Source organism: Acanthaster planci, linkage group LG12 (genome assembly GCF_054643075.1).
Source record: "Acanthaster planci isolate LZ-2023a linkage group LG12, COTS_SCS, whole genome shotgun sequence".
Lineage (NCBI taxonomy): Eukaryota > Metazoa > Echinodermata > Asteroidea > Valvatida > Acanthasteridae > Acanthaster > Acanthaster planci.
In genome coordinates, this window is record NC_141788.1 from 9,992,440 (window position 1) to 10,014,743 (window position 22,304).

General features: G+C 40.9%; 2 protein-coding genes across 3 annotated transcripts; one reads left to right on the top strand and one right to left on the bottom strand.

Moving 5' to 3' along the window:
• Positions 1-212: 212 nt before the first annotated feature.
• On the bottom strand, positions 213-15,258 carry LOC110985136 (thioredoxin-like). Its single transcript, XM_022245932.2, has 5 exons — positions 15,026-15,258; positions 6,024-6,128; positions 5,633-5,692; positions 5,016-5,078; positions 213-3,736 (listed from the first exon to the last, which is right to left on the bottom strand). The coding sequence occupies exons 1-5, from the start codon at positions 15,071-15,073 to the stop codon at positions 3,656-3,658; spliced, it is 357 nt and encodes a 118-aa protein (XP_022101624.1). The 5' UTR covers positions 15,074-15,258; the 3' UTR covers positions 213-3,655.
• Positions 15,259-16,977: 1,719 nt separating this feature from the next.
• LOC110985227 (DNA polymerase epsilon subunit 4-like) lies at positions 16,978-21,065 on the top strand. Of its 2 annotated transcripts, XM_022246095.2 has the most exons (4): positions 16,980-17,338; positions 18,017-18,101; positions 18,223-18,264; positions 18,946-21,065. In XM_022246095.2, exons 1-4 carry the CDS (start codon positions 17,141-17,143, stop codon positions 18,957-18,959), a joined length of 339 nt encoding a protein of 112 aa, XP_022101787.1. In that variant the 5' UTR covers positions 16,980-17,140; the 3' UTR covers positions 18,960-21,065. The 2 variants fall into 2 exon arrangements, with proteins under 2 accessions (XP_022101788.1, XP_022101787.1); XM_022246096.2 differs by lacking the exon at positions 18,223-18,264 and having other exon boundaries at positions 16,978-17,338.
• The last annotated feature ends 1,239 nt before the right edge of the window (positions 21,066-22,304 follow it).

Consider the following 22,304-nt stretch of genomic DNA (forward strand, 5'->3'; position numbering starts at 1 on the left):
CTTTTTTCCTTGGTTACTCTAGCTTGGCTCGGCTTCTATCTACCTATAACGGCCCTGCTGGTGATAAGATGTGACTGTTCCTCTGCACAATAACGATCCCTGGACAGTGTTAGAGACACAATGTGAATTGAAAGGCCTTTGCGAGAGTACCATGACTTCTTACACAATATTCAAACAACCTGCAACAAAATAACTGACAAGCACAAGGCGAGTGCTCTCAGGACTAAACCTGATAACCTATTTGACAACAGATTAATTTATTATAACACATCCATACTAAAAACGAGAAATTAACAATTCACTAGACTTTGGTACCGACACTTAACAAATGCTCAAGTACAAATACTGCATTGAGAAATTGCACTCATTTCAAGAGAATCACAAATAAACTTAAATATTCTGAACAATTTCGTAAGGAGTTGCATTAGTTGGGCACTTCCATAAGTCTCTATGCAATGCAGTTATTTTACGAAATGTAAGATAGAGCACCTTTGTGCGCAAGTTAACCTTGTTAACTTTTTGAGGGGTTTCGCTATTTTACAAGGTATTTCGGTGTCTCTTTGGTGTTTAAGCTAATACAAATTTCAGTATTCACGAGCGAAACTATGATGTCATCCTGGGAAGTAAAACCTCGACCCTGCATTCATTTGTGCTGGAATTTTCGAAACTTTTTCTGCCCTAGAATTCGTTGTCTTTAGTGATTTAAAGTCGCGTAAGTGCTCAGCAATAAGCCAACGGACAAACCTCTCTCAGCAATATTTTCAATGAATACAGTTTCGGTTCACAATTAAAACAGAAAGGTACAAATTGAGATCGGAGGTGTCTTCCTTGACTGACATCACAGCAACAGCGCCCCCAGTTATCCAGCAAATATGAGACAACATGAACTGTTTAAAAAGTGTAATTTTACATCCACTTCAACCCAAAGGGATGCCAACTAGTTGTTGAGGTTGAGGAAGAGTATAAAGATGCAAAAAAAGTGTGTCTGCGAATAAAATCATCACAGCGACCCTGCAATTATATACAGTTAGATTCATTATCCAATAAATATAATGTATATACTTTCTTTTTTAAATTGAGAAATCGGCAGGCAAAAATAATTCCCTGATTCAAAGGAAAGTTTGGGCACTTTCATTTAAGGTGGTCAGGCGTGAACATTGGTGCACCATTTGAAGTACGTAAGTAAGTTTTTTCCACTTTAATAGTCATACATAAGATTTGGATGAAATTTAATCAATTGAAAGTCAAATAAATAATAATTGCATTTATTTATTGGCATTAAATTATCTGCATAAGCATTCCTCCACACTTGATGAGAGGAAACAGGGTTCATGAGTTGATACACATTGCTCTTTGCCCAGGTGGATTTTAGTTATGAAACAACTAAACAATCAAGTACTGTAAATAATAATCTCTTCTTTTTCAATGCACATAAATTTTGCACTACTTTGGTTTCATACATAAAATCTTCTACTACACAACCTGTTCTCAACATTTTACACCTGTTACCGACATCAGGAACTAGTCTTCACAAAAGCATAAAGTGAACTAATAAATACACGAACATGTCCTATAGACAGGTTACCCAAAACAAAGTGTCTGGTGACTGAGAGCTACAGAGAAGGCCAAATGCGAATTCTTCATTTTCAGTGGAAAAAAACCATTTGATCCCAAAAGATCTGTGCATTTTGGGCTACACAGCTCACTGAATTTATTCCATAAAAAGCTGAGTGCATGCATACTCAGGAAGAAAGTTCCTGTGACCTCAAATAACTTGAGGGAAAATGTCACATTTGGTTGATAATTGGTAAGGCTAACGATCTTTCATGACCCGTAATGCAAACATGGCTGTCCATTGTCAGCAGCACCAAGCAGTGAATAAATGTGTTCATAACGCGAATTTCCACTTCTATGTTACATGTCCATAAAGTGATCACATGTTGGTCAGGGAGACTCTTTTTTTTAAGGGCATGCTCACATGCTGAACAGACAATTGTCCCACTGATACTTTACTGTGCAAAAGAACAGTACATTTTTTTCATGAGAATGAGCACAAAGGCTTCGTAATCCAACTTTTTCACTCCTAGTAGAGTGACGTGAGGCAGAGTTCTAGATATTGTGAGATTGAGGGGTCCATACAACTTTTTTCTGGGCAGTAATGGACTGTGCACACCAGAAGGTTTTCATCAGAATGAGCACAAGGACTTACGGTTTCTTTTCCTGCTACTTGTGAACAGCCACTGCCAAAATAAAATGGGCACTCGGACAAAGACTACCCAGTTTGGAAGTATATAAATTGGAAATAAGTTGTGGCGGGGCATGTTATTCCTTGTGTGGACCTGAGAACAACAGAAGTCTTCACAGTGCAGGTATACATCCATAGTGGGGACCTCCTCTAGACTTCCACAGGTCCAGACGAGGTTTCCCCCCATTCTAAAAACAGGTTTTGTGAAGGCGTTATGGATGTGAGGGTGTCATGTCTTGCAAAATGCTGAGGAACATCACGATTGAGAAGTTGGATTGAAAGAGTGTCTACAGAGGGAATGAAGTGCACCTTTTTTCCTACAGTGCATGACAGCAAGCACAAAAAATACATGGAGCATGTAACGTGGCGTAAACTTGGGTGCGATCTCATAGTGTGCCTGCCCTAAGGGAGTTCATTGCTACACTGTAGCAAATAACAAATTGTTCTCTCGAGACATGGCGCACGTCCTTTGCCTCACCCAAAAAAATACCAATTCCAACATGTACATGTAAAGATCCCCTTTGCCTACATTATCGAACCAGGTCTGAAGCTCAGTGCACATGTATGTGTACAATTTGAAGCAAACAAGCATAGGAACCATCTACACGAGTAAAAAGTATGGCAAAATAAGACTAAGTCGGTACCATCCCGCAAAATGTAAATGTTGCAATCTTGCCGCGAGCACTTTTCAAAACAATATTTTGTCCGCAGGGGCAGAGAACTGTGATTGGTCTACAAACTGAGTTTTCAATATATCATTTGTTTCTCTTTGACGGAAAATTCGCTGAACAGGCTTGGGCAATCTGACTCAAGAATCAAGAACAGTCGATTCTTAGCCTAGATTTGGCGATGGGGGGCTCTTTTCTCCAGTTCTACATGTACTGTCGGTCTCCAGCGGTCAATTCTAACAAAATTTTCACAGGTGGGCCAACATTGACAAGGAGGTCAAACATCAGAAAATTCTACCAAGAAATTGCTCTCCTGATGCTGAAGATAAAATCATGTCAGTCATTTTTCCGGGAAGACATAAACTGGCCACAAATACCGGCACTATTTCTCCTATTGTATGGCAGTTTTACGTTCATACAGGGTACACCTACTTAATCAGCTCTTGAAATTATTCTCTATGAATTCTGTTTTTAAAGTGACAAATTTCAGATGTCGTTTTATCAATACTCTTTTTTTTTTCTCATTGCAAAATTAGTAACACGTTTCGGTATTAACACCTCTCTGTGAAAATTTCGTCTTTGAAAACTACAGACAAGGGAAAGACATTTGAGACAGACTGCATTTCTATTACCAACTTAATACCAGAATGGACACAGATTGGAATTGACCACAGAAATGATACAAACCGCCCAAGACTTGGCGCTACTGCACATTATCAGAGAGCCCGCAAAACGAGCCTGTCTACTTCACGTCCTTCTTCTTGAACTCTTTCACTGCAGATATCAGCGTGTCCTTGTTAGCACCAGAGAAGGACTTCAGTAGCTGTTTGCAGAAGAGATTCAATGTTCAAGTTGTCAGTGCTACATTTATATGTACTGGTTTATGTTCTTGTACACCCTGCTTAAAAAATAAGAAAGGACCTGCTCACAACAGAGTTGTTGACCTCTTACTGGTGAAGTTTCAATGTTTGAATCATGCAAGCGAAAATGGCCGACTTTTTGTAACATATAGCTAAATGCACAGATGAAGATTCACTAGAGTTGGCAAAATGTGGGAGGGGGAAGGGTCCATCTTCCCCCCAAAAAAAACCCTTGCCTATCACATGCCTGATCTGTTTGAAACTTTTTGGCATCCAATCGATGTAAAAATAGTAACGACACTCACTGCAAAGTACATCTGTAAAGTTTCAATTCATTTCCACATAGGGCTTTGATGTCACTGTGGTGTGATATTCATGGCCTTCTGCACATCGGTCTTTGTACACTGAGGAAGTTCAGTATGCCGATGGGAAAAACTTTGTATTTTTTGGATGGCCTGTCTTGGAAAAAAAATGGGCATTGCACGAGAATGGTATGTCCGAATAACACAAAATTAAGGTCACAACAACCGCAACATGATACTTTTGAGAAGAACTCCTTGAGACTTAATGCATGACGGAATATGCATTGCGATGATGCTAGAGAACATGTCGGGGGGGGTTTCACCTTTTCAGCTCCCTTAGGGTTGAGAGTGCCATCTATTGCTGACAAGGCACAATGTACGCACACTACAGAAGTGTAATCCAAATATGGTCTTGGGCTAAGGCTACGCAATAAAGAACTTCTGAATTTAAAAAAAAACGAGGTCATTTGGGAGCAAAAAAGCACACGTGCAAGTCTGTGAAGGACCAAGCTGACAGGGCAGACCTCGCATGGCCATCCAAATGACCTCCAACAGGCTTCATTTTGGGCATGCGATGTTGCAATACCAAACAAGCTGATTGGACCCATGTCTATTCTCAATCGTGTGGCTGATCAAATAAATAACTGCACTTACAAGTTCAAAATTTACATTTTCATTTTTTTCCGGAAAAGTCAGAACCCAAAATCTGAAGCAATCCAGGAAAATCAAAATGAAAAGACAGAAAACAAAACAAAAAGAAAAACAAACAAACAGTTTCCTTAACATGTACATGTATATGTCCATGTCCGGTACACATGTATGTACATCAGTGAGTATCACAAGAAACAGCAAAATCCACGCACAATCACTTCAAACATCGTCAGTGATGGAAAGCTCAACCATATGACAGAAGGGCTTAATCCTGTTTGAAAACACTCACCTTTCCCTTCTTATAGAAGTGGAAAGTTGGCATGCACTCCACACTACACTCTGCAGCCACGTCCTGGATGGAAGAATGAAGCCGCCAAACGTTAACAAGAAAAATTCAGATCCACGGTAGCCGAGAACTGCCCGAGTGACTCACATAGCAAGCAAAGTGCAAACGTTTCCCAACGCTTGCTGTGACAAATCCCAAGGTTACCCTGGTGCAATTTTTTTTCCCCTTCCGAAAACTACCCAAATTTTTCAAACATAAAAGGACAGGGCTCCCCACGGTCAGCGAAAGTGACGACTCAACCCCCCCAAACCCTCTTTCTAAAAGCTTTCTCACCGGTAATTTTAAAAAATTCATCAGTGTTTCTGAACATGCTGTAGAAACTCTGATGTACATGCACATGTTACCGGTACATACATAGAGTATCAATCTTCATGCAAAAATTTCAATTCAAAAACTACAATACATGTAGGTATAAGAACTTCCCTTTTTGTAAAATTCAGTCCCCCCCCCCAATTTTTATTCCAGTAAATTTTTAGGGCATAGTGTCTACTCAGCACTGGCGTACATGCACCTGTCAGGCCTGTAGATGCTTCACTGACCATTTTTCTCTCACAACTTACTTCTTGATCATCAACACTGACTTGGATGAAGCACACGTCTCTGTGTTCCTTGGCAAGTTCCTGAGTGATAAAAAAAAAAGCGCTCAAGATGACCTGAAAGAGACGGCAATCCTTCAAGACCTCCTTTGACACGTCTGCGTCTTCTAACATGTACGGTAGTTGTCCGTTCTCAACACCATCTTTATGTGGTGGCACTGCTCACGGCCGACTGCATCAGACAGACGTGCCACTCTTTGTGTGGCTGTGCAATTTCTGATGTTTACTGTGACACTTAAACGTAGTAGAGGGCGCTGTGCAAAACAAGGTCTGGTGATAAAAGGCACTTATTCGAAAAAAGAAAACGCTTTCCACACTATACATGTACACGTACATTGTGCAAGTCTGGATTTACCTTAAAGGCGGGACTGATGGCCTTACAAGGCCCACACCAGTCAGCATAGAAGTCCACCACCACCAAGACGTCACCACTATGATCCCTGTAGTTCTTAAAATCATCCTAAAAAAAACAAAACAAAAGGAAAATGACCGTTAAACAGCCTGACAGATGGCACACACGTAGTTGGGCATTAATTTCCATCCACTTGCAATACATGTACAGATTGCCTTGCTGTACAATCAACTGTACATTCACGAACATGTACATGTATGCTGATCCAGTGTAGAACCCTGTTTTTTGGGGTTGGGGGGGGGAGTTTTTGTTGGGGGTGAGAAATTTTGAGGGCTGAGGTTAACCATGTACATGGTTTTGTTGTTTACTATAAAAAAAACTTGCCTGTATCAGGTTGTTTTGTTAAAAAATCTTTTACTTCCAAGTTCCATTTTAATATACTAAATCACTACAAAAAAGAGGACAAATCCCACATGTACATTATCTACGTACATGTACTGTGTACAGAATGTACATGTACATGTGTACAGTACATGTACATCTTCTCGTTTGCAGATTGCTAGAACTACACATGTACGTGTACTTAAATGCATTATACAGGTAGATGCCTCTTCTTGAATTTCCTAATTATTGCTGGGTGAAAGGGTTTTTCCAAATGCTAAGAGTTCTCTCTGTAATCACTTTTAATAAATCTCCAGCGCTGTCAACTGAAGCTTTGCCCCCCCCCTTGGGGTATTACACAGTACAAACAGATGTATGCATAATCAGCACTTTACATGTATACATGCAGGTGCAGCTGATACACATGTAAGCATGTAAGCAACTTGAAGGTCAGGCTAGACTAGCTCTGTGGTTGACTGAGAAGTTAAAAGCCTTAGATTGAATTTGGAAGGGTAGCAGAAGCCACAATTTCACAATACATGTATGATTACATACTGTACATGTACATACAGTACACTTAGGTTAACATTTGGTGAAACAATAAGTACATTCATTCAACACCCTCAAGAACTGTTTCATTTCACAAAGAAAGGATTATATTCCTCTGATCAGGAAGAACTAAGAATCAATTCACAATTAATTATAAATACGTCTTGTAATGATTACAAAATGTGAGGGACGAACAGAAGCTTCATTTAAAAAAGGAAGATTCTTTTTAATTCAGAAATGACTAACTGTAATTATGTTGCATTTTGAACATAATGTCCGAGCACATGTACCTTATGGAAATTGGATTAAACTCAATACCCACAGTAATTTACAGGAGGGTCATTACAGAGCAACATTTACAATTTTGTCCGTCCCTCACCAATCAAAATCAAAATATTTTTTAACAGAATTATAATCCAACGGCTACAAAATGTATCCCATCTACTGATAATTCAGTCTCCATTCAGATACGAAATTATTTGCACCTACAGAGATAATCCAGCCTTGTTTCAAAAACAGTATACCACGGTTTGGGGCATTCAGCGCGAGCAGATTACCCCCAGGTGTACATGGAAGTCTTTTTTCCCCCTAAAATTATACAATTTCAACTGGTAATTGTACTGACAATAATTGAAATGTAGAAAAATGCATGTAACCTATACAATCCCTTGCAAGAAGTATACTTCCATCTTGAATACATGTGGTCCTATTATTGCAAGATGTGGAGAAAGTTGAGTGATTTCTTTTCTTTTATGCATGTACTTGTAAGTGGATATCGCAATTTCACTTTGTTTTATTACAAAACGCACTTTCATTGCGATTTAGTGGAAATCGCGATTACATTGTGATTTTCAAGAAAACTGCCCAGTACCCTGGAAAACTGTCTATGATGAGCAAAACGCAATTTGAAATGCAAATAACTCAATCGCAATTCGTCCACTTAATTTCGGAATGCAACTTTACTTGATTGTATTCTGTCCCTCACATTTAGTTTGGAGGGTCGCCATTACATGGGAATTGAATCAAAATATTTCTTACGACCAGGTACATCAATTTAGATTCTGTCATTACGTTCAGGAAGAAATCTTGATAGTCGTAAACTTTTGTGGCAAAGGAAGTCACATTGCCGTCTGTTCCATCCCTATTCAGCCAGTGCTCCAGCTTTCCCGTAAAGAGCTTCCTCTCAAGAGTCTGAATATTAATGTTCTGATTTACCTTGACCAAAGTTTAGAATGTTTCCAAATCTGATATTTTGGGATGAACTTGTGAGAAGGCACCGGTATGCAGTACGACCAATTTTGTTGACGTCCATCCTCATGACTTAAATTCAACTCTACAATGTACCATAAAACCAAGATAGATAAACTGGAAACTTGGTATGTGGCCAACCTGCACATGACAGGACTAAATATACAAATGGGTGTTCTTGAGAAGAAGTATTCCAAAAATCTTTGACAGAACAATTAGGCCTACTGCACTGATGTCCATCCCTCACATGGGGGACAGATTTGAATCACACTTTCCAGTGGGGTATACGAACATGTCATGTGGATTTTATCACTTGTCTGTGAAATGTCAACAGACAGATAAAAAATTCCTTGATGTTTGTTATTACGCTTCAAACTTGTACATGTGAGGTTTTATCAACCAGGCAGGTACGGTGCACGGAAAGGTCACATTTACATCTGTCATGTCTGTGAGTACACTCTGCAATTTAATCATGTTCTTTGGAACAAGCTTACAGCATCCTAGTCACTACAGGCATGGCGTACATGTACATATGGTTTTTTGTAGACTACACACATGTACGTGCACATGTATATTTCACTAAATCAATTTCTAAAACATATACATGTACAGGTACATACATGGACATGTGTACACTGTACATGTAAACGTATATATAAATGTACATGTGTACATAGCATATCAATCGTAAGAATCCTCAGCAAAAATGACCGCAATATACTTCAAGGTACAATGTACCTACATGTATGCCTACTGCAGTATTTAACATGGAAATACCCCAGACAGTCTCCCTATTCAACAATGCGTAAGTTGACCATGCATTAACATAATGACCGCTGAGATTTGATGATGCCCGCTGAGATTTGATAATGCCCCTGTGGAAAAAAATGCTCTGGCACCTGGATATGACTATGAGACAGTTTAATCCATTCCTATTGGTCAAGAGTCTGCATGTGACACGGTACACAGAAAGCGCATAGTCCATATAATTATGGAGGTTCTTTTGGCCAAGTTGCACAAGGAATAGGCCAATACCATAAAACGGACGGGGTGTCTGGGAAATTGAAAATAAAATTCTAGAAAAAAAATGGTTCGAAATCTTTCATACACTGACTTCTTTTAACCCTCATACTACAAAAAGGTATGAATGGCGGTAAATATGGGCTTGGCCGGTCTAGTCGTGTCCACTCCCCAGAGCTGGTTTTAAATGCATGTTTACTGTAAGACTGGCCAAGTACATATTTGGTTCCTTATTAATGTGTACACCAAGTGAGGTACCATTTTGTGAGTAACCAGGCGGCAACAGGAGATATCAAATGTACACGTATGTGTATTGCAGTTCGTACCAATAGGCCTATGTACAAATTAGTGCTACATGTACATGTAGGTCTACAGTTGGAATTCTTTCCCAGAAAAGTAGGCGGGAGGGAGAGGGGGTCCAGTGGCTCCTCTGCCCCCCCTCCCTTCCGCAGCCAACTATACATGTACAATGGGCAATACAGCACCGCAATTGGGCAAGCCCACTACAGTGGAGTGCCAATGTAAGGCTGTGCCGAATATCTGAATAACTGAATATTCAATCGATTATCGAATATTCTTTTGTTTTAAATGAGAAAAATTGCACTATGGAAACTTGTTCCAAGTAGATTCAAATGAAACGCGACAAAAACCTTACAACAATTTAAAAAGTACATTATTCATTAAAAAATTTAAAAGGAATATACATTTTCAAAAGGACAAGAAGTATTATTCATCTCTTAAATCTTGCTAAATCGTGGCTGGAGCTACTCCTAGAATGTGAGAAGCTATGATATTGCTTATAATGTACAATTGTGTGTGCTATTGCAACTGATTTTGTATATGGTTTGTTCCTCAACAATCTGCCGGTCGGTACAACTGAATATTCAGATATCTAATCGAATTGAAGGTCGAATATTTGAATAGTGAATTATTCAAATTGGCTCGGCCCTAATAGCATGTGTCAAAAAAATGTCATGTTGTTTAAGCTATCTCTATTGGTAACTCTTGCTTGGAGAAACCAAGCCCTTGCCACGGATGAAATGCAAGAATGGCGTATACATGTACCGGTACATGTACATTGCAGGCCTCAGCCCCATGGGGCCTACGTGTAGGCCTATGCTACGCTACAGCCTAGGGTCTCCCTACCCACTACCAGGGTACAGCCTTCATGCCCTTAGCATCTAGAACCATAGGTTAGTCATGTTATTGGATACCCACAGAACTCGGGCATTTGTCATCCGCCATGCTCTCAAATGGAAGTGTGAGGGACGACGAACCTCTGAATTCTAGGATAGCCTCACCAGGGACGTATTGAGCTTTTGGTGTCAGGGGAGGGAACAAATTCTAAAGAGAATGCGGCTTCGGGCTCATTCAACTTGCTCACCATGACTGTTGGGGAGAAAAAAAATGTTAAAACCCTTACTCAGAAATCTGCCCTCAACCCCTCTGCCTACCCATGCATGACTGATGTGAAGTTTGTTCCTTGATCGACATTCAACGTTGATGTTCTAACGTCGAATAAGTAACTGTTTGACATTCAGGGTGCACACCCATAGAAATGATGGCGTGCAAAAGGCACAAAAAAACTATAATGCACCACCACGCATATCCATTCCCATGTGTCTTATTTACATTGTAGCAGTACATGCCATTTCACAATGATGCATGAATACACATACAAATCTCTCCCACAGAGGTACATGTAATCCTGGGCATAGGGTTTTTCGGGGTCAAACTACCCCGGAAATGTAGGCAGTGGGGGTTTTTTTGACGGCATAATAATTATTCGAGGAAAAACAGTTAGTTTCGATTTCTGTTTTCATCAAAACTATTTCAGTCAATCGAAATAATGTACATCAAGCCTCCCCCCAGAACTGTGGGGTCCGACATCCGTCCCGCTCTGTTCGTGGGAGCAGAATGGATGTCGGACCCCACAATTCTAGAGGTACATCAAGCCCATGTCCCAGGTCTAAACTTATTTTCAAACTTCGCTGCTTCCACTTCAAACAGGGAAATGCAGTTTCCCATGGTCAAAACGGCTTTGACAAAAGTCTTGTCGCTGGACTTCTTTATTTGTAAACCATAGTACTGCATCATTACCCCACTTTTCTCAAATCGAAGTAAAATACCCAAACCCCATGCCCCGCCTGGAGATTACTGGACATTGAGTCTGATGTTATTGTTCTTCTAAATCAGCAACGACTCTTTCCAACCCAGCGCATGGGTTTTTGGTGGTCAAACCAAACAAGCCCTGAAATGTACATTGTGCAGTTTGTTTTCTGTCTCTTTTGCACTCCATCATTTCTAGGGATGTGCATCCTGAGCAGTCACCAAATGTCAAACAGTTATTTATTCAATGCTGCATATCAAACAGTTTTCAACATTGAATGTCGAATGTCAAACATGGAAAAAGTGACTAACTTCACACTACTCCCACGCTAGCCCCAGACTGGGGGCCAGTCTACTAGACTTCCTCGGTATTCTTGGCCCCACAACGGTCATCCCCAAAAGTGGAGACTCCACGTAAACGCCTTCTATGAAATCCCTTTTGTGTGTATGGATCACTCCTCCCATAAAACCACCAATGTATTACTTTGGGCAATTTCCAGTTTGTAGAAGTCTATGAAATTTTGATTTCGATTTTGGCCATTCGTTCACGCAAGCGATTCACTTCCTATCGTTGACCGATGCCAAACACAGTCGGGGTCTTTTTGGTCTGGAAACCAGACAGCGTTATTATGTAGAACCCTAGAGCATGACATAACCAAAGAAGGTAGATGAATGATGAATAAAAATATATATGCGATGCTTGGGATCAAGTGTAAACTCGTTGCCTGACATAGCGAAGCATGGCATGCACACCATCCCGCACAATGATGACACATACCCATGAAGATACCCGACAGCTGTCGTTTTCGACGCATTCATTGCATACACAAGACTTCATAACAAGTGATACAAAGTCGCTGATAAAACAGCAGTAGGACCACACATCCTTACACAGCTACATGTTTACTTGTGGCGTATTTCCGTTGTTCTCGTGTACAAAACTCCCACACAACACGCAAAAAATTTCAAATCACTCCAATTTAAACCAAGTTCACTTTCCTGGGTTGAAATTTCGACCATAGTCCCTTATAAACACTTCAATTTGTGACAGATTTTTACCCATCAAAAATTTCCCCTTTTTGAGTCATTTCCAAATATCAGTTTTGTGAAATTCTTGTACCCCACAAGGTAAAAACTGGCCTTGTGGGGTACTTCCCATTGTTCCGGTACCCCACAAGGCCCCATGTATAAGCGCACCATCTCTTACACCATCTCAGTCTGGTTCCCAGACATACCAGACCAAACAGACCCCGACTGTGTTTGTCATCGGTCAACGATCGGGAGTTAATCACCAGAAAGTAAATGAATAGCCCAAATCGAAACCAAAATTTCATGGACTTGAAATCGCCCAAAGAGCTCAACTACAGAACACCCGCCACCCCACGTGATCAAACTCATAGCCAGGTACAGGTCAAAGTGTCACACTCTTCTCAAGGGATTTTCACCTTGTACCCACGTAACCCGTCATTCCAGGGGTTGTTTTTTAGTGTGGTAGGGTATTCTGCAATTACTCCGCCCAAAGTAATACATCGGTGGTTTGTTGGGGTGAGTGATTCATACACGCAAAAGGGAGTTTTTTGCGAAATCTCCACTTTTTAGATTGATCATTGTGGGGCCAAGAATATGTAAGGAGTCCAGTAGACTGGCCCCCTGTCTGGAACTATCCCCATGCATGCCTAGGCTAAGCCTTTGGTTTAGGGCAAGCTACATGTAATTTCTCTGTTAGTGTACAATGTATTTGCCCAATCTTTTTTTTTTACTGCAGGCCTACTCTGTACATGCAGTACTGTCCCGACTTCAGAATCAGCCGGGTCAGTATGGACGGACGGACGGACATGACAGAGCTGGCCAAGGCCTTCAACAAATTTGTGCAGACGTTAAAATTGTGCTGAACAAGTTAGACACTTCAGTTAAGTTAGACTGTTCAGTGAATAGGTTTCGGCCAATAAGCCATTTGTGAGTTAAATTTGAATAAAATCTGGTACACTGAGTTATTTGATTGTACAGAAACAAAACAATTTTAATTCCCCAGACTAAAGACACTGTTGCTATATCTTACTTCGAGCACTCTAAGTCACTAACTCTGTGATACTCTGTGTGACTTAGAGGAGACAAGGTTTACATGGCGTCGTAACGCTACCGGGTTTTGGAATCAAATTTTTGGGTTGAAATGGTTCACAGCCGTAAGAAAGCTATTAAATCAAATTTTCCTGTCAGCATAACTGTTTAATCTATACCTCCTAACAGGGGATAACAAAAGTTTCAGAGCATGAGATGGAGTATTTTTGAAAAAAATCAGATTTTTGCGAACAATTTCTCAGTGCTACACGGGAAAATGAAAAAGGAAGGGGCCGCGGCGTGTAGCAAAAAGTGCTAAACCATTGACTTGTGCACAAACCCGGTGCTACACAGTGCTACATGGGAAAATGAAAAAGCCGCGGCATGTAGCAAAAAAGTGCTACACCGTTGACTTGTGCACAAACCCGCTGCTACACAGTGCTACACGTGAGTCAGACATGTCAGAGGAAAGCGTGCAATAGTGTTTCGCGGGAGTTCTGTTCTGTTCTAAGCGTACGAGGATATGTGATGCTTTCACAGCGTACCTGTGAACTTCTGCTCGTTAATGTGCATGCTCAGTTCTGCAGCAGTGTAGCGGTGCTACAAGGAAGACCGTGTGGATTCGGCCGTCTCATTTCTGGCTGCATACGTCGCCGTGTGTGATGTTATCCCCCGCTACCGAAAAAGGTTGAATCAAGATGCGGAGCAAGCGTTACGACGCCATGTATACCTTGTCTCCTCTAAGTAACACGGAGTTAGTGACTGAGAGTTCTCGAAGTAGCTACACCCTGTGATTCGGGGCAAGCTTTTGCATAAAAACCACCATCTCTGGAACATGTGGAATGGACTGGTTCCTTTGTGCCCTTCTTATCCATTAAAAACAGTGTATTGTTGCAAGCCGTCTGTTATGTACATGTAACTAATCACGAGGTATAGCACAGTCATTAGCAAGTGTTTTGGGGTTCATTACCCTTAGCACCCTGTTTTTTTAAGCCAACAAAGTCCACTTTCTCAAAACTAACTAATATTTTGACCTTAAGGAACCATTACTCAATCCTGATGGGCCTAGTTTAGGTAAATTTTGACAATATTTAAGCAAGAAAACTTCAAACTTGTAACCCGAGTTTGACAAAAGACAACCACTCAGTCGAATGATGCCGTCTTGTTTTTCATCTGGTTACCTGACTCAGGCTTTTGGGATTCGTCAAAACAAATCTCCATCCAAGCCAAGGAACCAGACTACATTCGCTCACAGCTCTCTTTGGGGCGGTCATCTACGCTGCCGTTTTACCCAAAAATCTCTCTCAAAAACCAAAAGCACTGTTCTCTTTTCTTTCTGATATGAAAAGGACATCAGCAACAACTTCTTTAGATAGGCCCTGCGTTATTTCGTTATTTCGAAAAAGTAGAATTTGTTCCCCTATACATTTGTAATAATAGGAACAGGGTGCTAAGGTAACGAACCCCACTTTATAGTATGGAGAATTCAAATTGCTATGTTCACGTGAATTTAAAGAACCCAGTGTAGGCCCATGGAGGCCCTTCCAGATTTTATTCCACTTAAACTCTCGCTCGCAAAAGGCTTATTGCCAACTGGGCTAACCATGCTAACGTTATCATTCAGTGAATGATCAGCTTACCAAACACTCGATTTCGTGTATCGTTCCTGTCCCTTGAATGGCGGCCATCGTAACTGATTCTAGCTTTAGTTACCCCGCAAACTTGGCCGGCGACTGTGATCACGGTGAGCCAAGCGAATGGGTTGCCAAGGTTGTCTCAAGCTTGCCTGCCGAGAGTACGACGAGGACCCCGCTGTTTTGATTTCAGCGGATGAATGAGCACAAACTGATGGTCTGCCCGATCGTCGTACCCTCTAGCGAAATGGTAAAATGTCTGCAGATTCCCGATTCCTCGATCGAAATAACTAAATAGTGAAAAGTATCGATACTCATGATATAGACGCTCGCTCCAATGAATGAATTTTATGGTCAGATTATATCTTGCAAGAAGGGGAAACGCTACAAACCTTTCAAACGAATATATTTAAACGTCTGTAAAAACTTAGTCTTCGTCTTCTGACTGCTCAAGTTTTACTTGCCTTAGTTTCCCTATTCACTCTGACGTAAAATCAAGATAAAGTTCTCGTGCTGTAAATTCTGCTACTTCTGACAGCGTGTTTAATTTGAGTCTCAGGAATAGCAATAGCAGCGCTAGCATCTTAAACGACTCAAGAAATTTATTTAAAACGAGGAGATGCCAAGTGCCACATTCAATCTGTCACCAGGTGAAATTATACTCTTCGTTAGACGAATGTGGAACATACATTAAACGCCCGAGGAACCCCCATAAAAGCCGCCATTTTCCTCTCCACGTCTATATACTAGGATGACAAATTTCGACGTGATGTTGTCACGTTTAGTTCACGCTTCAGCATTTTCTTGGGTGTCTGAAAAATTACATGTACTCTAGTCTTTTGAGAACATGTTTAATGTATTTGTCTAGATGAGAAGCATTATTACGTGATGTGCTGAAAAATTCCTTAATCAGAAGAATTAAACCTGGTGCTTTGCGTTCAGAGCCTATTACTTCGTGTGAAGGGCAGTGCGCGTGCGTAGTGCATAGTGCTAAAATGGACAATGGAGATTTCACCGTGACATTTTATTTGGAGGTCTTTCGAATTTTTGTCAAGCGTTTTCAAACACGCAGTTTTCTGCCTGCAGAAATTGGGATCTTCGCTTCAACAATTCTGGCGGCATCCCTTAATGTGGACAACTAGAAACTTCAAATTCCCACTCGCAAAAACTCATTGAGATGCTGGATTCAATCTTTTCGTTTCATGAATGGGAAACATTTCTGATTTTGTTTCGTACAAATCCTGAAGCCGGCATAAAATCGCAATTATAAAGTTTCAACGCCCCCCCAACAGTTCATATTAATTCAACTGATTTTACAGAGTGTCTCACAATTTGCTCTTATCGTTTGATAGCACATTTCTTTCGTTTCTTTACACTGATGGTAGTGTCATCCTTACAGTTTAAATACGACTTCAGAAATGCCATCAGTTAGAAGAAAAAATGATTGTGCTACGGTTGACCTTATGTGACGAGCTGTGCTTCAGCGCCATACACTAGTCCTTTGTTTTTGTATGTTGACGTGTTATAGACAAAATACATGTTGTAGCTTTGATTGCATGCTCAAAACCTGTTACTAAAGTAGAGTGATTGAAGACCCCAAAGAAACCGCAATGAACTTCCATCTGTTTTCTTGGAAAAAACTTCCACCATCTGTAAACAAAGAGGCGAGAAAAACAAGAAGAAAGAGCTCTCCTTTTCCCTTACTTAAAACTGCCTCCGTTTTATTTTTTCTTGAAATTAAGTTGTCCCTCTTATACAAGCAATTTTAAGTTGGATTCCTTTTTCATGCAGCCATCGAACTGGGCAGTCTCTGTTCATTCGGTTAAAAATCGATTGTCACGTTGTACCTTCACGAGGCTCACCAGTATCGATTAGAAACTACTCTGCAAAATTCTACAGTAGCTTAGGTGGTCCAATCTTCCCATCATGCATCATTTTCCGCGCCAGTTACGTACACACATACATGATATACCAAAGATCGTATGACGCCGCGTAATGCAAATGACATATTGATAGAAAAACATGTCCGACGGCCTGCCGTAGTTCCGGAGAACTGAAGTGAATGAACATTTCGTCGTTGAATCTGTATCAGATCAGTTCTGATTGAACTTCTCGTAACAGATGGATTCTGAAGTGGCCACCGAAACTCCAGTTAACGGTCAAGGGGACACTAAGCCAAAAAGAGGAGCCGGGGACAATCACACGAAGTCTAACCGGATCACACGATTGCCCCTGACAAGAATCAAGAACATTATGAAAACAGACCCGGACGTGACCTTAGCCAGCCAGGAATCAGTCCTTCTCATAGCCAAAGCAACGGTATAGTTTCGTTGTACTACTAATAATAGGGAACCTAGGTTGATAAAGTTCCAAAGACTCTTCTAAGTACTAGACATAACTAGAACCAAGACCATGCCAGTTCCGTTGGGCCATGGTCGGGCACTGAACCTGCTGCAGTGCTTGATCAGTGAATGCTGTAACATGAGGCCTTGAAGTTGAAGTTTCATGACGCTTCGTAACTTTAGTTGAACTTGTAAGATAGGACTAACCTCCAGTAACTGCTGTCATTTACAGTTTCTGGAAATAAATACCTTAATAATCATGATAATGTCCCTGCTTAAATTGGACATGTTGGACTTTTCAGAATATGGGCCTAGGCCCACTGTATTACTGCTTTCAGATGGTCAATATGGGTAGGTCATTGCAGGGAAAGTTTCATGGAATTATCGGTTGGGAGGGAATGCTGAAGATTTTGCCTTATCAGCAAATGAGCTTGATGTCCAATTCTGTTACTGTCACAAATACAGCGTCCGTAGCATATACATGTATAAAGAGAGGTCTCAAAGGATCATTCAGAACAAAAAACATCCAGGTGAAAAGAGTGCTCAAAAAAAAACAAAAACAGCTGGACGTTTCAAACTGTAGTTTGCCAATTGGTTGAATTTTCATGAGTGGCGGAAGAGTACATTTTGCATTTGACAATGTTCTTTTCCTTAGGAGCTGTTCTTAGATCACTTTGCCAAAATGTCCTACAGTCACACCGCCAGGAGCAAGCGAAAAACAATCAAAAGACAAGATATCGGTAAGTGCCATGCTGACTGTTAAATGTTTAACGGATGCTTTCAAGGGTACTCAGTAACAAGAAAGACCGATCAATGTTGAATTGGACATCTTTTCTCTTCCTCTCGGTTTTTATTTGACAGACCTTTCTGTTGAAGCCTTGGATGCCTATGCATTTCTCGAAGGTAGGCTGATGAATAAGGGCTGTTTTAAGCCTGAAAGGGCTTGGCTTTGTCAAACCCTGCAGTGGGATTTGAAGAAGGAAGGGTCATCCCCCCACCCCACCTCACCCCCATCTTTCTGACATAACCACTTTGCATATATTTTGGGGGGCACCAAGCCTTTGGAAGATTTTAGTAATACCTCGGTGGTCATTGTGACACCGATTTGGGAAAATACTCTGGGACAAACATGGACCTTGTGCACTGACTGCTCAATGCACCTGGGCTGACATTTTAACTTCAAATGCCTGTAATAACAAAACTGTATGTCGGATTGAGTTGAAACTACACAGTTTTGATGAAAATATCTTTACATGCATATCAATTGTTAGCAAAATCAGGCATGGAACAACAGCTGTGTTCTTAGGGAGGGCAGAATTCCCCCCCCCCCCAGCTGCGAGATGTTCCAAAAAAACCTGCCTCTTTGGGGGTTGAACAAACGTACAGACGGTCATCGGCTATTCCAATGAGTAATTCCTCATCCATTAGATACAGTTTATTATTTATTTATTTTTCATTTATTTATTTATTTGATTTACTGACTGTGATCCAGTGAACTGAGCCCAATTTCTCGGGTACATGTCTGATCGCTCGAATGCCCCTCAATGGAACTTTTGGCTTTTGGTTCATCTTGTTTTCATTCAGGGATGCTTGAGTGAGGTGCTCTAAAAACTGGTGTTGTTTTGAGGTCGGCAAACAAGAACTGGAGTTGTCATGTCGTTGGAAAGGCAGAGACTACATGTACATGTGCTCTTTTGGTGCTAACATGAAAACAAACATGCACAAAACAACTGGGTCAACACTTTCACTGTGTAGAGAAACATGCAAGTACATTTTCTTAAATGTACAAGTCTTACAGTGAATCAAACAGAGGAGCTGGTATATGGACCTGAATTTAATTTTCCTGTACATTGTATGCACATTTCGTCTATACAGTGTAGTTACGAACAGTTTATCTTTTTAAGAAGTTGAACCTGCCAGTCATAATGAAGTCATCTGCCCTGCCTGAGGAAGTGCTAAGGAGCTAGCTCTTGGCCTTCAGGGGCCACTTCTTGAAAATGTTCAGAGCAATTTATTGACTTTTTCTGCAGTCAACTTCCCACTCTGGTACATGTATGGGGGGCATGAGGCACGGAGCATTTAAGGCATAAATTGCTCAAAATTGAATTAGTATTTAGTGTCCCCAACTGTTTCTTGTAGGAGGCTACATTGTAACTTGTTTTTTAATACCTCAGAAAAATGATTTGAAAACACAGAAGCACTGTGTATGTGTGCAGTTTCATTGCCTAGCTTTCTCTTTCATTTGTCTTTGAATACAAAATAGGTCATTCGCACACTGGCTGCCATCTTTCAAATAGATAAGAAGCTTCATTTCCCCCCTTTTGTTTTCAAAAACCTGGACTCTAAACATGGTTACTTAACATTTGGCATTTAATTAAAAATGACGAAAACTTGAGCGTGCATTTGGTATCGGAGGGGCAAAGGCGATAACAGGAAGTGTGATGACTCTAAGAGTGGTAGTTATGAATTGTTGGTCTGCGTTCATGAGGATACAACAGGGCCGAGTTCAGGCGGCTTGTTCCCGTATGTTCACGAACAGCTCGGTTTGTTGTTTGTGGCTCGGCCGCTCGAACACCGGGAACAAACAACTGGTTATCGCTGGTAGTTTAGTGACAAGCAACATGCAACTGGCGGCGTCCGTGTAGCCTACGTTATTCGAGAGGTAATGTTTGGATGGGCTGAATTCTTTTCTATATATTAGGAACATTTATTTCTGTGTTACGGAAAATAATTAATGTTAATTTTGCAAAACTTCCCATTGTCTATTGATGTGTTCCTGTAAAACCCTGACAAGGAGGTGGTGTGTGATCCTGTTCCGAGAACAGTGTTCTTGAGTCATGTTCCCGCCGGGCCGTTCGAGCGCGAGAACAAGAAACCCGTGTCGAGAACAGGCCGCCCGAACTCGACCCAGGAGTCCTTAGAGGATTTGGAAAGCTTTTACTTTAGCTTTTATTCGTTTACTTTGTATGGCTTGATGGGTGTTGTGGAGAGTTGCAGCACAAGGTTTTCTGCTGTTCATCTCCTGCCAAAAAGGGGGGGGGTATTGGAGGATTTGGTAAGGTTTGTGGCAAGTAGGGAGTTGAGGGTCGAAAACCTGATGTGTCCCCATCAAAAGAAGAAATACATGCTCACAGGGATGGTAAGTACAACTACATGTTCACCAAGAGTTTCACAAGGACAGGAAAACTGCTTTTTATTTGTTAAAAATCAGGCGATTTTTTGGACATGCATTTTATTTTGGTTTTTTTTTTCCAAATGCATGTAAAAAAAACCCAAAATGTTACACGCATTTGAAGGAACTCTCAAATTTTTAGGCAGCCCCCCCAAGAACCCCCCCCCAATAGTTTGCTCTGGATCTGCCCACGGGTGGGACTATTTATATTGAGCACAAACGTGAACGTCACAGGAAAGAAAGTAGGTCAATTATCCGATATCGATTCTTCATTGGCCAACCTGCTTTTGATGAAACCTGATATGTGTATGTTGAAAGTATGATTAGAAAAATAGTAGATTTCATCTGATAACATTATACATGTAAGTACAAGCACATGTAGCATGCTTAGATGAAATCTATTGATTTTTTGATCAAGTGCAAAAATGTTTACAATTATGCAGTATTATTAGGCAGATGCAGTAGCAGATTCTTTCAATAGAATGTAAATGGAATAAGAAAAACTGCCACAGTTTGTTTATATTGAAACCAAGCAGGAACTCGTGTTTGAAACTTATATTTTGTCAGTCGCTCTAAAGCTGGTTTGTTCAATCAAGAACTTGGATATGTGTGATATTGAATCAAGCAGTGAATGCAACAAGGGAATGACAATGTACATGTACATCGAAAAAGGGGTAACTAAACAAGTCCATAGTGGGGAAAATGAGGCTACCAGACGACCAAGTGGTCTGCGTACAAAAAAGCAAGTAACGAAATTATTGTTTAGAGTTAGAAAATATTTCAGTAAATATCTTCAGAATGTAACAGTTACATGTACGAGAAACAAATTGTTGACATGCAAGGCTTTTGGAGTTTTCCTTGCGTTGGTGAGATAAGCATATCTAATGGCCTCGAACGTCCGCACTAGTTTCGACGAAGTTGCGTCAAAACATAATTTTCGGATCATAACTTTGCCAGACTAAGTTCCCGTGTATCATCAGCGCGTGTTTGGTTAGTCTTTAGTCAAGGCGTGCATGGCACCCTGAATGCTTAGCTGATAGTGCGAGTGGCATACCGTGGAGTTATTTTGATACCTATGTGCTCAACCTTGTTGCCATGGGTACGATTGTGCCACGCCATATTTGTTCCCATGATGCCTAGTGCGATCTAACCCCCGGTACAGTATAATTTAAATATCCCACTATGGGATGTAAAAAAAAATTAGAAAGGTACTCTGTCGTCTGCTCACTGCAAAAATGGAAAGGCATCTACCAAATTTAATGAGCTTTATCATTGCAATACAATCACTCGATGAATCAACAGATTTGCTCTGAATTATCGTCATATATGTCATAATGATCAGATGAATATAAATGTCGTCACAACTCGCAGGGAATCTGTGCCCAAAGTAGAGGAATACGTTTAGTATACCCTTCCACAGTACGAACCAACTTACTTTAAGGGACATTTTCAGCTTGAAAGAAGTACATTCGAGCTTCTCATTGAACAACTTGGGCCCTGTCCAGAATTGAGACCTAGACAGATCCCTTGAAATCTACATAACCCTTTCAGCCCCAGAAGTGCCAGCTGGGCTCACAGTGGCATGCGGGTTCTTTACCAAGGAGTCTTTGTGTCCCACGATTTTAGTGTCATTGCGTTACCAACGTTCCTCTTTAGCGCACAGACCAAAATGCCAGCAGCGGGAATGTAAATAGCGCTCTCTCCCGTTTGACATCGTCTCGAGCGCTCTGTTTGGACGAGATGGCTTGGGGAGGCGCTTGGCGCGTCCATA

Coding starts and splice junctions, on each gene's coding strand:
- LOC110985227 (XM_022246095.2), top strand. CDS start 17,141: ATGGATTCTGAAGTGGCCACCGAAACTCCAGTTAACGGTCAAGGGGAC. Junction 17,339..18,016: donor TTCTCATAGCCAAAGCAACG/GTATAGTTTCGT, acceptor TCTTTTCCTTAG/GAGCTGTTCTTAGATCACTT. Junction 18,102..18,222: donor AATCAAAAGACAAGATATCG/GTAAGTGCCATG, acceptor TTTATTTGACAG/ACCTTTCTGTTGAAGCCTTG.
- LOC110985136 (XM_022245932.2), bottom strand. CDS start 15,073: ATGGCCGCCATTCAAGGGACAGGAACGATACACGAAATCGAGTGTTTG. Junction 6,129..15,025: donor TACACGAAATCGAGTGTTTG/GTAAGCTGATCA, acceptor TGTTTTTTTTAG/GATGATTTTAAGAACTACAG. Junction 3,737..5,015: donor ACTTCTATAAGAAGGGAAAG/GTGAGTGTTTTC, acceptor TTCTGCAAACAG/CTACTGAAGTCCTTCTCTGG.